This window comes from Metopolophium dirhodum, chromosome 6 (assembly GCF_019925205.1).
Source record: "Metopolophium dirhodum isolate CAU chromosome 6, ASM1992520v1, whole genome shotgun sequence".
NCBI lineage: Eukaryota > Metazoa > Arthropoda > Insecta > Hemiptera > Aphididae > Metopolophium > Metopolophium dirhodum.
The window spans coordinates 34,537,744-34,554,126 of NC_083565.1; the positions used below are offsets into that span (position 1 = coordinate 34,537,744).

The 16,383-nt window shown below is 41.3% G+C and overlaps 1 protein-coding gene and 1 pseudogene across 1 annotated transcript; both read right to left on the bottom strand.

The window, feature by feature from the left end:
• Positions 1 to 11,389: 11,389 nt before the first annotated feature.
• Positions 11,390 to 12,175, bottom strand: LOC132947744 (cornifin-B-like). Its single transcript, XM_061017992.1, is given in 5 exon segments — positions 11,390 to 11,569; positions 11,572 to 11,898; positions 11,900 to 12,039; positions 12,042 to 12,057; positions 12,125 to 12,175. Coding segments are annotated over 5 exon segments (714 nt in total).
• A 3,082-nt stretch (positions 12,176 to 15,257) lies between these two features.
• On the bottom strand, positions 15,258 to 15,805 carry LOC132947745 (uncharacterized; annotated as a pseudogene).
• Positions 15,806 to 16,383: the final 578 nt, after the last annotated feature.

Consider the following 16,383-nt stretch of genomic DNA (forward strand, 5'->3'; position numbering starts at 1 on the left):
TTGTAAAACACCCCTACCTCCAAATTGAAAATTCCTGGGCACGCTACTGCCCAGGATTGCCTCCAAATTTGCACTTACGTCGAGTGACATGCCGTTCATAACTGTCCGCAGATCGTCGTTTACACGATACACATAATCGTACGTCAAATCGTACACCAGTTGTATGAACTAGTCGTGCGAACTTGCAGTGCGCGATATACCGCACACGAATACAGATAATAGTACAACAAGTTGTACAACTCATCGTTTCTATAACCTAATCAAATACATGTTACGTTTTATTGTATTGTGAACTTGTCGAACGACCATATGGGAAAATAGATAATTTCATTAGGACAAGTCAAATGATAAATGTGAAAAAAAATTCTTATTACAAAATCAGTTTTAACTCAAAATTGAAATTGTATTAAGTCAGTTTATGTCATCCAGTCAGTATTAGGTATGGCCATGACTGGCCTAACTCGTAGTTTCGCCTATGCGTAAGGTAGATTTCATTCACGTGACGCGGTCCCGCGTAATAGCTGTTTGAATTCAAATAGCCTTTTACGCGGAAAGCCGCGCAGCGCTTCTCAAACAAACCGCCAATCGACGACAGACGACGCCGGCGCGCGACACCCGCGCCGTGAACCGTCGGCCGGCCGTTGCGTCTTGCGTGAACCGGATTGCAATGTCACTAGTTTTTGACGACCCATAGGACACGGTCCACCTGCGTCCCGGTAGTCGCATCACCCATCGACTGTCGATTTTAATATAGTGGGCTTACTATTTGTTTTTTTTTCTATTGTTTTTTTTTCTCGTGTTTACACTGCGAATAAACGCGCCGGTTCCCAGAACAATAAATCGTTGTGTCGTTTTCTTTTTTTTTTTCCTTTTTGTTCACTTGGTCAGCAGACCCCTCACCACCCCATCCTCGCGGCTACCCACAGGACCGCGACAACTGGCTCCCCGTACAGGAATCACCGGTAAGTGAAAAACTTTATTAACTTACCCCTTACTACCACCATCATATACCCTCCCCGTTGCGCGACTTGGAAAAAAGTCCCCGACGCGATCCGACAAAAACGTGGTTAGCTGGCGAAAACGTAAAAACCTGCGTTACGTAACATATTACATAAGGACGTAACGACCAGCCGCGCCGCCCGATTTACTGACGCACCGACTACACCGCGCGCGACGCTCCAAAGTCCACACACACACGACGTAGGTAGGTAGGAACGCAAGAGCGCGAGAGGGCCACACCACCACCGCCCAGCACCACCGCCGATAACGTCAACACGCGATTACCCGGCACAGAAATACCACATAATTGGACCGCCGCCGCTCAAAGCGACAGCCACCGTCTTCCTTAATCGCAGTAGTGGGCTGGATAACGCACACATGCGCATCCGTGACAACACTCTGCGAAAACCGGTTACTGTGATCGCCCGGCAAGCGCAATAACAAAACAATAACAACCCACTGACCTACATTCCGTACGCAAATAAACACCGATAAACGGTCAACACAGCTGATCGAAGGAACGCGACGACCGTTCCACCGACAACAGCCACATTTTATATTTTACCATAAACAACACCGGAAAAACAACCGGACGTCATGCCGGGAAAATATATTAATGAGTTGATCGCCGCGGAGTTGCGCTACGGATGCAGGCAGCGCGAGTTGTCGGATACAGGCGCGAAGGATGATCTCGAAATCCGGTTGATACAACATTTCACGGACCTGAACCTACAGGCCAACGAAGTCCGGTTTCCGCCTATGGAACCCGGCGGGCATACCGGAAACAACCCGCCAACAGGTCAGATGCTTGACGCCGGACAAAGGGAAAACCAACCGGTCGAATAATCACCCGCTCAACCACCGAACATCACCACCAATAACCCACCCACAACCACATACCAACAGGCTATGGACATGATCCAAGCGAGTCGTTCCATAATTAAGGAGGTACAGCAAGCGGCGGAAAACTCGGCGAATGGGCACAGTCTGGAATCGCGACTGACCATGCTCGAGGACTGCATGGCCCGCTTTGGCGACGACCAACGTCGCATTGCAGAGACAATGCGACGCCTGGAAATGGGTATGGCACGTCAAGCACCGGAACACCAACCGGAAGGGACAGCACCGACCCGCCCCCACCACACAGTGCTATCGAACAACACGGAATACGGTACGCCGACCGTTCGGCTGCGGGCCTAGATAGTATCCGTCCGACAAACACCAACGCAATCGCTTATGGAGTTCGTGACACAAAAAAATCAACTCGCGCGCCGCGTCAATACCGGGCTATCTGAAACACAGCTAGTCGGTACGATAGCCGGTCTAACGCGCAACGAATACCGCACGCATATACGATTGTAGAGACCAGTGACTTTCGGAGACCTCCGCCGGATAGCTGGAATCCTGAAATACACACCAGACGAAACGCCCATACAACAACAGCCGAAACCGGCGTACAAAAATTATTTCCAAACCCCCCCGCCCCAACCGACGCAACAACCGCGTACACGGGACGGTACTGCAGGAAAATCGCAACCGCCCAACCCGTGCAGGTACTGTGGAGGTCCACACTGGAACAGTGACTGCCCCGGGAACACACCGCGTTCGGGAAACGGGAAATGAGCCGACGGACAATTGTCCACGCCGCCGCCTCAAACACATACACACACACAACGCTCGGCAATACAGACGGGGATATAACTATCAAACGCGCATCGATAAACTCGGCGTCATCAGATATATCACCCATCAAAAAAATTAAAATTCCGTTAAGTAGCAGGTCATCATCACCACACACAACGACCCCTACTACAGAATTAACACGTACTCATACGGTACACACCCATAACACAGAGGTAATCGAAACGGATGCTCTGGTAATGGCGGTGCAAACCACTCCCCATAGTACCGATAACGCGGTTACGAACCAGTTACCCAGCTATACATCACAACCACCGTCGAATAACGCTAAGCGTGTATGCCCCGACAAAATTCCGACCCCCCGCGGTCGAACTCGAATTTAGGTCAGGCCCCGTAACAGCTCTACTCGACTCACAAGCTCAAAAATCGTATGTAAGCCCGAACATAGCACATAAATATGGCACACCCCCCACACGGACAACCAACTCAGGTACGAATGGCGGACGGACATACCACAATGACGAGTGGTACTTCTACATTCGTAGCCAGAATCGGAGACCTCACGGTCACCTTCAACGCAGCCATTCTGGAAAATTTGTACTGCGACATGCACCTAGGTCACGACTTTCTCGTACAAAACGAAGTCACCTGGGACTACACAATGAGCACTATCCATTTAGGTTCGGATAGGAGAACAACAGCGTGCTGGAAAGGGCGGACACCCACCCCAACCCCAGCACTAGATGTTGACAAATTAACAATGAACGGTGACCACCACACACGCGCGAAACTCGCCGAAGTAGTACGCAACTATCCGGACGTATTCAACGGTAGGGTAGGACACACCAGGTTAATTGAACACGACATCCTCCTCAAAAACCAAACACCCATAGCACTCAAACCATATCCCTACCCACCGGTAAGACAGGCCACAATCGACACCATGATACGGGATATGGAAGAGCAGGGACTGGTAGAACAATGCACATCCCCGTAGACGCACCCATCGTCCTAGCAAAAAAGAAAGACGGCTCACCCCGATTGTGCATTGATTATAGGCGGCTCAATGATATCACTGAGTCCGACGCTTACCCAATGCCCGACCTCAATACGCTGATACGTCAGATGAGAGGAGCAAAAGTATTCAGCGTCCTGGACCTTAAGTCGGGTTACTGGTGGGTCCCACTTAACCAAAACGCGCGAAACTACACGGCATTCCAGACGCGTCGGAGCCTATACCAATTCCGAGTTCTCCCCTTCGGCCTCAAAAACTGCCCGATGACCTTCGTGCGATTAATGGACGAAGTCCTGAGGGGGTACCTGGACGAGTTCGTCCGCGTATATCTAGATGATATAGTGGTGTTTTCGAACACTGTGGACGAACACCAGTGCCACTTGGACAAAGTTCTAGAACGCCTACAGAGACACGGGCTCACATGCAACCCCAAAAAGTGCAAATTCGGAGCCACCGAAATTTCATTTCTCGGACACCTAGTCACCTCCGAAGGAATAGACAAGGAACCGGAGAAACTAGAGGGCATAATAAACTACCCCCCACCAACCAAACTGAGGAACCTACGGAAGTTCCTGGGTGTTTGCAGCTGGTACAACCAGTTTGTCGACAACTATGCGGACACCATAGCACCCCTAACGAATAGACTTAAACAGGGGACCAAATGGTCGTGGACAGAAACCGAGCAGGCCGCATTTACCAAAATAAAACGCGCCCTGTACGATTCGCCAAAACTGTCGACGCCGGATTACGGAAAACCGTTTTACCTACAAACCGATGCTAGCGAAATAGGAGTAGGTGCCGTCCTTTTCCAACGGGGTGACAGCCCGGACGAAAGGCGGATAATCACCTACGCAAGCAAAAAGTTTAGTGATACGCAAACAAGGTACGCCGCGGTAGAACGCGAGTGCCTCGCGATAATCTGGGCAACCGACAAGTTTAGACCATACTTAGAGGCCCGCCGCTTTGACCTATTCACCGACAACTCGGCACTCACATGGCTCCACAGAGCCAAAAACACAAATTCCAAGTTAACCAGCTGGGCACTACAGCTGGCTAACCTGGACTACAAAACCACACATGTGCCCGGCGTACAGAACGAGGCGCCGGACATGCTATCCCGCAACCCAACCACTTGGCCACCGGTAAACGAGGAACACCTCGAGGAACGACTAGTAGAAGTACTCACCACTCACCACCGCTACTAGCTCACCGGCCGACAATCTGTTCGCCACGACGGACCCGGCTAACACCACTAGTGGTCCCACAATCACACACGCTATGCTCGTTACATGGCAGGCCAATGACCCCAATACACGAGACACAGCGCACAACATGACAACGGACGACCCAGCGCACAATACCGGAAGTACCACGGATAAAAAAAAACAATACATTTTTACCGACGGTCTTCTGCGGATAAATTTGGGCGAACACACTCCCGTAGTCATCCCAAAAGACAAGACGCAGAACGTGATCTGGACATACCACGATCACGTACTCGCAAACCACCCGGGCTGGAAAGAAACGTACAGAGCGGTAAAACAACGGTTTTTTTTGGAAAGAACAAAAAAACGACATCCTACTGTACGTCAAGTCGTGTCACATATGCGCGTGTACCAAACCACTAAACACGCGCGCAGATGACCCCGGGACTACCAGAATACTCCGACACCCCTGGGAGGTGATTAGCATAGACCTCATGGGTCCCTACCCGCGTATGAGTAGGGGAAAACAATATATACTGGTCGCCACGGATCTGTTTAGTATATGGATCGTGGCATACCCCCTCGGAACAGCCACTACAAAAACAATAACCGAAACGCTCGAACGAGAATTCTTTTCACGTTTCGGATACCCCGTGTGTGCTTATGCGACAACGGCCCACAGTTCGTAGCAAACGATATGCGTAAAGCGATCGAACAGTGGGGGGGCCGAGGGCTGGACAACTCCGGTATATCACCCAAAGACCAACCCAGTCGAACGCCGTAACCAGGAATTAAAAAAAGGTCTACGCGCGCTACTCGTCGACGGTAACCACAACACCTGGGACACCAAGCTAGCCCCCATTCTTTTTTCGATCAGGAACAGGCGTAACGACTGGACAAGATATCCACCATCGGTACTCGTCCTCGGGAGAGAGGGAAAAAGGCCGGGGGACTGGATACTGTTGGGGACAGTGGACAACCCGATCGAACAAATCAACATGGCTAGTGTGAGTCGCGAAAACAATGTACTGACCGCACCACCGGTAACAGGTGGCCCGACGGACACAAAGTACAAAACAGGAGACACGGTGTACTACAAGGCACGCCACCTGTCAAACGCGCACAAAAAATTTCACGCCGGCTTCGCACCGAAATTGTGGGGACCGGTAAAGCTACACAAACGCGTAGGCAAAGGTGTGTTCACCACAGACCAACAGCCAGCACGCAAAATTCACGTGTCCTGCCTAAAACGTGCGAACACCGCAGCGCCCCAAACACCCCCCACCTAACCCCCATCCCAACCATCAATCCACAATATCATTTGGTGTACATAATTTGAGTCGGAATAGCACCACACCACCAATGGAGCGTCAACCCCGACGACACCCAGCACCCTCCAACAAGCGGCGGAACTGCTGGAACGCAGCCAACAGCTGCTGAGGTCGGCCAGCTTGGAGGAGGGCACCAACACCACCACGGCGGCACGGGTACGCCAGATGTCCACGGCGCAGCTACAACGGGACCCGGTACTGTGGGCCACCTACACACGGGGGTGGGAAGACCGGACCGTCGTGTTCCAAAGGGCGACGAGCGGCGAACCCGCAACCGCAATGCGGCTCAATAGGTCGCGCAGCCCTAGACGGGTGACACGACCGACGGCCACGGCACGACCGGCAGCCGAAGCACGACCGGCGACCAGAACTCGACCAGCGCCACCAACGACAACAAGTTGGGCACCTGCGAGACTGCCACCCTACCCACTGATGGAGAGACCGGTACCAGCACCGAGGACATCGACCATCCCGCCTCCAGGAACGCGCGTCAACCCACTGCCAATGCAAAACACCACCGCCGACACAACACCACCAGCCACGCTTAACGCCCGCCAGCGCCGAAACAAGCAGCGGATGCGGGACTACAAAGCTAAGCAGACGTCCCAGCAACACCGCCTGGAAAAAACCGGCGTCAACACCAGCCCCCGCCCCGTCACAGCCAGAGCCTGCGACACCAGACCTCACCGTAGCCACGGTGCCGGAAGTGACAAACACTTCCGGAGCAACTGGAACCGCGGAACAACTAACAGCCACGACCCCTCAAACCACGGATATGGAAATATCCCCGGAAGAGGAGGTGGACCTGTTAGGAAAGACGGCCGCAGGCATGGCTGACACTGAAGACATGGAGGTCAGCCTCGTGTACTTCAGTCCCCCCCACGTCCCCCCAACATGACTAGACACCACCAGGGCCACGTCCGCTGAACACAGCTGGAAAAGCGTACCCATGGACAGGTGTCTACCACAACCACCCCCCACACACACCCTTTGACAACACCGGCAACGGCCGGAACATCACCGCCGTAGGCAGTTTGGGGGGGGGAGTATGACGCGGTCCCGCGTAGTAGCTGTTTGAATTCAAATAGCCTTTTACGCGGAAAGCCGCGCATCGCTTCTCAAACAAACCACCAATCGACGACGGACGACGCCGCCGCGCGACACCCGTGCCTTGAACCGTCGGCCGGCCGTTGCGCGAACTGGATTGCAATGTCACTAGTTTTTGACGACCCATAGGACACGGTCCACCTGCGTCCCGGTAGTCGCATCACCCATCGACTGTCGATTTTAATATAGTGTGCTTACTATTTGTTTTTTTTTCTATTGTTTTTTTTTTTCTCGTGTTTACACTGCGAATAAACGCGCCGGTTCCCAGAACAATAAATCGTTATGTCGTTTTTTTTTTTTCTTTTTGTTCACTTGGTCAGCAGACCCCTCACCACCCCATCAAGGCGGCTCCAACAGGACCGCGACAAACGTTCTAACTTCATCTCGTCGTACTACACGTTATACGCCAATACCATACGCGTTACGATAATCGATTGTATGAAATCGTATCAAACAAAGTTGTACAATCAAATTCATTGTATCGTGTAACTTCAAAAGAAGGTATTAACTTGTTAAAAGTTTAAAGTTAAGTTAATAAGTTAATTTCTTTTTTCTTTTTTTTTATTTTACACAATAATATATACAATCTGTACAATTTATGCACAATTAGCATATTTGATAAGGGTTACAATAATACGTGAGTACATGAGTAAGAAGCCACCCACTAATGGCACTTAACTGGGAGTTGTATGAAACTAGCTATATTTATATATACTGATTTTTTTTTTCTTTTAACTTTTTAATTTTACTAGTTAATTATTTTTGTAACTTAACTTTTTATAGTTAATTATCACTGTCATGCAGTTAAGTTAATTTTCTTTTCGTGTCATGCGTGAACAACTAGACAATACTGATTCGTTGACCTTTTTTCGATTTATTTATTTCCTAATTATATATTATAATAATCAAATTTTTTACACAGTGTTAAACATCTCGGTAAATGTTTGTGTATAACAAAATACTAGGGCAGTCTATGACTTAAAAATGTACTTTTTTTACTGAATTAAGTTAATTTTATTTTATATCTTAAATTTAAACTTATCTAGTTAAATATTTTTTTGTTAACTTTTAACTTAACTGAAGGCAATTTAATTAACTTAATTTAACTTGCCACAGTTAATTATTTTCATTAACTTTCCCACGTTTGTGTAACTTTGAATCGACAAGTGGGTACCAACACTACCTCCTGAACACGAAATTTGTATTTTTTTAAACCATCGTTGGCCAAGTGGTATCGAGGTGTTGCATGTTTTCGTATACCTAACTTATTCAACCGTCATCAGTGATAATAATTAGCAAAATCCTGCGGGTACAAGAAAGGAGCATAAAGCGCGGCGTGGTGTCAGTTCCACGTGATCGCTCAACCGGGATTTGGCTGCGGCACATGCGGTGGTGAAAATTGATTTACGACGTTTTCAAAATAATATGTATAATTATCATAATGTATTATTCTCACCTCGAGTATAATTAAACGGTTCAGAAAACAGAACGAGTGAATATAGTGTTAAACAATATACGTACATGCATACACTTATTGTCTTAATACTAATCTATGATTATAATATATTATATTGTAAAAACAAATGATTTAATGTTAATAATTATTGTACAACTACACATACATACCAAAATTATATAAATACAAAATTACATACCAAAATTATATAAATACAAAATTACATACCAAAATGTATAAACAGGAGTACCTATGAATCTTACCCATCTATAACCTAGGTGTGGTCTTTTTTCAAATAAAAAAATAATGGCCGTGATAAAATCAATTTTATCAGCTATAGTGGTTTTATCAGTTATATAAAGTTATGACATTATAATAAATATGTAAAATAATACACCTGTAGAATTAAAAATTACAATCTTATTTTATTCAACTTAAATTTACAATGTCATTTATATACGTGGAACTTGGTAGGTATGTAGGTATATGAAAGATAGAATTTAAGTATTTATGAATAATAGTATAATTAGCTATTAATGCTTTGAATGAATGATTCGATTGTAACAACCCACAGCTTCGTAAAGCGGTGCCTCGATAGGTACATATTATACTTGATACAATTTTTCGAAAAGTATACATTTTACTAATATGCTGTGGCTATAGTAAAAAATCATTCTTATTATTCTCAATTTTATTGATTTTTCCGAATGATTACTGTTTTGTTTTTCATTGTTTTTTTTTCAGGAACATTAAGGTCTTTTAAATGTTCCAAAATGTTCATTATACGGACCCTCAATCAATTGTTATTACATTTTTCAAATAAGTAATTTTTTAAATAAATATGCTACCCCCAAACACATAGCCTCTGCATTAGGTAATTTCTACGTTATTATTATTATTATCATAAACACTATTTTTTTTAGCAATTTTTGTTGCATATTATACTTGTATTTACAAAATAATAAAAAAAACCATGATCATAACATTGCGTTTTAAAACAAAAACTGTCAGTAGAAAAGAAAATTAATTGTTTTTTTAGTTACGTAACAACATACAAATATTTATTTCGCTATACGCTCTGGTTATGGATGGTAATTAAATCCCAAGTGGTATATATATTATGTATGTGTGGTGATATATCGTATTATATGGCATAGTTATAGTAGTTATCAGCTATCAGTTGTTGTTTTATGTTTGATAATGAATTAACGGCGCTGTGGCCGTTACCTATATTTCGGATGGATAACCATCAGTGACATTCGCCAAGGTAGTAGCCAATATTTAGGTGAATCATGCAACAACAATGTTTATTCCCCTTTACGCCAATGAATTAAAAAAGTCCACATACAACTATTTACCGAAATACGTGTTACGGATAATTATAACATTGTAACTTCGAAATGTAGTAATCATCGGCAGACATCGTCGGAATGAACGATAATAACTACCACAACTCACAAGTATACCTACTGATTCGAATCGCGATATGGTTCAATGTAATTACTTATTGTACTATACATATTATTGTACCAAGAAATAATATATGATACGTCTATACATGTGTATAACATGTACCTGTATAGGCGCAACTAGACCTCTAAAACGTGGTATGTTATAATATTTCATGTTATGTAATGGTTTTACTAGTGGACATTTAAGAATGAACTTTTGCAGTGTCGTAAAGTATTTGAGTAAAAGTATATAAATACTTTTTATTTTAAAGAATTGAATGGTATTTTAAATACTTTTTTTCTATTGATTACTATTTATTGAATAATTTTTTTTATTCTTTAATTCTTAATTTGTTTCTATTTATAATCATTGTTAAATAAAAATACTGTGCCGTTGTGCTTATCCTATGTTTTTTTCTCCAGGAACCAGTTTATCGTCGACGACGGTACTATTCGGTACCAGAATTACCTTATTAAGTCAATAACAAAATATATATTATGAAATAAGCTTTTTCTTAACAGCTATTATACTTTATAATTTAACAATACGCAAAATGTAATTTAAAAATGCAATAAACAAATTTTTAATCATAAAAAATTATATCAGAACTAAATAGAATTTTTTTTTTGAATTTGAAGATTACTTCAACTACTTTTTAGAAGTATTTGAATATTACTCAAGAACTTAACCATTTATAATATTTGGGTGGTATTTTAAATAATTTTTAAAAGTATTTTTTACAGCACTGCCAGTATATACTGTGTGTACTCCGCGTATATAGTAGGTTTATGACTCCAAAAGTAAACCATTATTACAGACATTTTAGACATACCTACATAGTATAATAAATGATTGTAGTATTACAATCTTAACTGAATGATTATCAACAAGTCATGCAAAGTATCATTTTATATTTACAAAATTGAACAAGATTATATTAGAATATATACGATTAGTCATAAATGGCACGCAAAGAAGGAAAAATAAATATAAGGTGCCCCTTATATTTTTTTTAAATTGATTACAATTTGTATACATTGCTTTATGGTTTCCAACATGTAAGGATATATAAAACAGTATTTTTAGTTTGTAATTGAATTATTATGCAGTTAGTGTAGATGGAAATTATACCATATTAAATAATAAAGATATGACTGTAATTAACAACTAAGGTCATTCCGTATTAACAGTAGCAAGGAGGTGGTGGACAAGGTGGACATAATGGTGGACAAGGTGGACTTACTGGCGGTATAGAGAAACAAGGTAGAGGTGATAGTGGTACTGGTATCAAATTTGGTGGTGGAACACATGGAGGTGCCAGACAAGGTAGTGAGCATGGTGGTGGACATGGTGGTAGGCAAGGGAGTAGACATGGTGGCAAGCAAGGACGTGGCAAGGTGGTGCTTGCAGGAAGCATGGTGGTAGTGGTGGTAAACAAGGGATAGGGCTAGGTGGTAGGCAAGGAAGTGGACATAATGGTGGAATAGAGAAACAAGGTAAAGGTGATAGTGGCACTGGTATCAATTTCGGAGGTGGAACACATGGAGGTGGTAGACAAGGAAGTGAAGATGGTGGTAAGCAAGGAAGAGGGAGAGGAAGAGGACATGGTGGTGCTGGCAGAAAGCATGGTGGTGGCGGTGGTAGGAAACATGGGTGTAGGCATGGTGGTAAGCAAGGCGGCGGGCAGGGTGGTGAGCATGGGAGGTAAGCAAGGAAGTGGGCAGGGTGGTGGGCATGGTGGTAAGCAAGGAAGTGGGCATTCTGGTAAACATAGTGGTGCTGGTGGCCCGAAACAAAGATCTAGACAAGGATCTGGAAGGTATGGAGATCCCCACAATGAGTTGCTTCAACCTTGTTAGTAAAATTGTTATTAGATAATATTGAGGTAGGTTCGTCAAGATTGAAAAATATTTCTTACCTTAGCCAAATAAGCTAATGCCAGAGCAAATACAATTCTTAAAGTCTTCATTTTGTATGTAGTTGTTTGAAGAACTGCTGAATAATGCAATATAAATTAGCAGTGCTGTTTAGCTTTTATACTCAAATTGTGAATAATTTGTTTTTCAAAACTTCACGTTTATTTATCGTGATTTCATAAATTTAATCAGCAATGTATTTGTTATGTTTATGGATTATAGATATATATTATAATTGCAGATGAGTGTTTATATTATATGATTCAGATATGTACTGATATTTTTATCCAAAGAGCCACAAACTATATGCGATTTGTGTACATCTCCAAAACTTCTGATTGACGTTAATACAACAAAATTAATATAGTCTGAGATAGGACCGTCTTAAGGTTATGCGTGTCCTCCGTATTTTGAGAGCAATATTATTAATATAATGTAGATTGTAGGTTTATTTTTCCAACCTAATTATTATTTGTGTATTTTGAAATGCATAATATTCCATGTTTTTATAATAAAGCATTAAGATATTTGAGAATAAAACCAAATAAACAAACACACACTCACACTGCCATAATATTGATAGTATAATTTTGTAGCATTTTATAAATTAAGATACGCAAATACGTGGATATACACGACTAAAGGCGAAACATTAACTATTGCATGTCGAGGGAATACGGAACCATATATACAAAAGATAAAAAATCAAGGGTTGATTACCCTAACGCCAGATTGTAGGGCATACGGAAATAATATAATATTGAATCCAAAGCAATATATAAAATCTAAATATTACGTAAATTTTATTCCACAAATAGGATCGGGAAATTTAGTATTCGTGATCCCTAATAAAATAAAAGATATAAACCTACCTAGATTAGTAGTTAAGGAAGATAATCTTAAATTAGAACAAATTCACGAAATAGCACATTCGCTTGACGAGGTACAAAACATGATAGATAGTGAAGTAGAAAAACAATCAGGACAGGACATAATAAACGATAAATGCAACTATATTTTGTTGTATGTAACGTTAGGATTATTAGTATTCTCAGTAATGTTAATATTTGTTATATATATATATAACATATAAATGAAAACTAACTTCGTTAAGACAACCTTGTTATGAAATGGTACGAATGGGAAAAAGTAAGTTCTATGCGGAAACCGCAACGAAAGAAGCTAAAGGTGATAATCAAGTGGAACAAGAACAAAGTAAAGGAAAAAGCGTATTGCCACAAATAAAATAAAATATAATAAATACATAATAAAATAATATAATATGTAAGTTAAAGTATTAATATAATAATAATAAAATAATAAACGATAATACTAGAACAATGAAAAACAATCATTATACTGTAATTGATAAATTTTCAATCATTTATAAAGTTTGTCTAATGATTATTATTATAATTTTATAGATAATGGTATTTCTAGGACTTCTAATCATGCGGAGGCATGGCATCGGCGTTGGAATGAATTGGTAGGTAGGGCTCATATTGGCCTTTTTACGCTGATTAAGGAACTTCAGAAAGAACAAGGTAAGGTTGTTGCAGATATCGAATTAATTCTTCGCGGAGCTCCAAAGCCACACCCAACAAATCTTAAACAAAAACGTGGACAGCGCTTGAAGACTGCTTTTAACAATCGTGAAGGTAAAACGCGTCTGGCGTATCTTCGAGGTATTGCTCACAACCTAACCATGTAATGTACACTCTACAATCGCATACATTTATACATTATTTTTAGTATTTTCAGTATTTTTTTATTATCTTACGAATTATTTTTTTTTAGATTTTTAAAATAAGCATATAAGTGAAATTAAATTACTACTAATAATTTTGTTGTCAATCAAATGCCTTGTCGGTGTTTTGGCTGTCAGTAGATTGTCCTGTCAGTCGAATGGTTGTCGGTCGATTGTCCATATCCCAGATACACCACTGTTAATGATTTCCCTAAACTATTGCCATGTATTGTTGAGGCATTGGAAGAAATATCAACCACCTTTAATGACACATCATCAACTGATGTCAGTATGTTACTAAAATCCGTGGATTTTGAGTTCTTAATTGCTATTCAAGTTTTTAAGGTTGTGAGCTTTCGGGTGTTTTGAGATCCTAAAACCACCCACGAATCGAGCGGAACACTTGATCAGTGACCTATAAGCCTCACCGCGTGGAGGCCTGAAGTCAAAGTCAGTGAAACTTATAGGCTTTGAACACGCATCAGAGATTGAACGCTGAAGATTTATATATTATATAAGGGGAAAAAATAGTTAAATAATAAGAAAATGTTAGGGTAATTATGAGGTTGAATTTCACATGTAGTAAATAAAAAAAATACTAATAATACTGACAAGTTTAAATAACAATGTTAAGTTAACAATGTGGTACATGGCAGGTGCATTAAATAATATTTTGGAACATGGGGATTACAATTTAATTTATATTTTGTGGCACAAGGCAATTATAATCTTAAATAATATTGGCACATAGCAAGTGCATTGAAAATAAAAAATAAAACGCTCAGCCGACATGGATCGAAACACCGCATTTCTCGTGGTGGTCTCCACAGGGTTACCGGGGTTTAATATTGAGTTCATCTAGACAAAGAAAAGGGAAATATTCAGGGACCCGCGTTTTGCGACGCCTAATAAATCATGCTTTTTTTGGGGGACAAAGGGGAAAACATAGTTACTATAACAAAACGACTGAGCAGAAAATTATGTTGTGGATTTGATTGACTGGCATCCTTGGAGGTCCGTTTCACCAGCCCCCCCAATATTGAAATCTCGGATTTTTTTTTCACTAAAAATTAGCATGCAATTAGCATGAATTGGCAAGACTATTATCATAATTTGCATGACAATATTTAACGAGAAATAATCAATAAACTTTGGGGGGGCTGTTGAAACGTTTCGCCAAAAAAAAAAGAATTTCCCGAATTTTTTTAACCAATAATTAGCACGCGATTAACATGAATTGGCACGCCTAAGCACGGAATTTGCACGCCAATATTTACCGAGCAATCCCTCTTTCTTTATTTTGACCGTTTCGCCAGCCCCCCCCCCCCCCCATCCATGAAAAAAAAAAGAATTTCCCGAATTTTTTTTAACCAATAATTAGCACGCGATTAGCATGAATTGGCACGCCTAAGCACGGAATTCGCACGCCAATATTTACCGAGCAAAATAGAGTGGCAAAATAGAGTAGGTGCCACTTTGAAAGTTCCATCCATGTACCATATTTTCGAATCTTTCAATAACTTGAGTCCAAGTGGTCGACCAAATATTAATATTCTTTCATTGCTAGGCCCACTATCAGCCAATAAAAAATTTTCATTAACTCCGATTGATGGTGAATAATTTTGATACTCATCGGGTATCTGTAAAGATAGTAAATCTGATGGATCACATGGAGCTGCTATTTCATTATTTCTTATACGCCGTACTTGTCGTTTTAGAGCTTCGGAAGATTGTAAAACACCCTATAAATTAAAATTAAAATTATTTATTACTGTACGGACCAGATAGGGACAGTATAATATTATAATATTATAATAATAGAAAAACAAAATTTAATGTGTGTACCTTTGCCGCATCTGATAAGTGATAACCCGTTAACACATTCGTTAATTACACAAGACGTAGGTTCCATTGTTGAAATAGCTCGTTGACGCATACTTGTTAAAGCTGTGTCTGCTTCTATTCTAGCCGCTTCAGAATCATGACAATGTTTTTTAGAAGAAAATTTAATAACTTTAAAATCATGTATACCGGTATGTATTCGAGCCGGACAAGCCAAATCTTTACGACGACATCGCCAAAACCGTTTAGTTTCGTCCGCACTAAGCTTATCAAATATGAACATAAAACCATCCACGGGGATCACATTTTTATTTCTTTTTGATTTTACTTTTGACATAATACCTATTTATTTACCTTTTATGAATGATAAAAAAAATAATTCGTGTTTATAGTAATACACGAAATACTTGACTACGCATAAGTAGGTACTTCACTTTCCGCAGACTAACTAAATTATAAAATTATAAAATTATCAGATCATCCATATCGACTATCGTGACCACCTTATCGTGTAGTAATAATAACAATAAAGTAACAGTAAAGATATACAGTGTGTCCCAAAAGTCCCGTATCACCCTTAATATCTCCATGTAAAATCACTATATTTAAACGCGGTTTTTTTCACAGTACTAAGTATGAAAATTCTGATTGAATGGCATAAAATTCATTTAT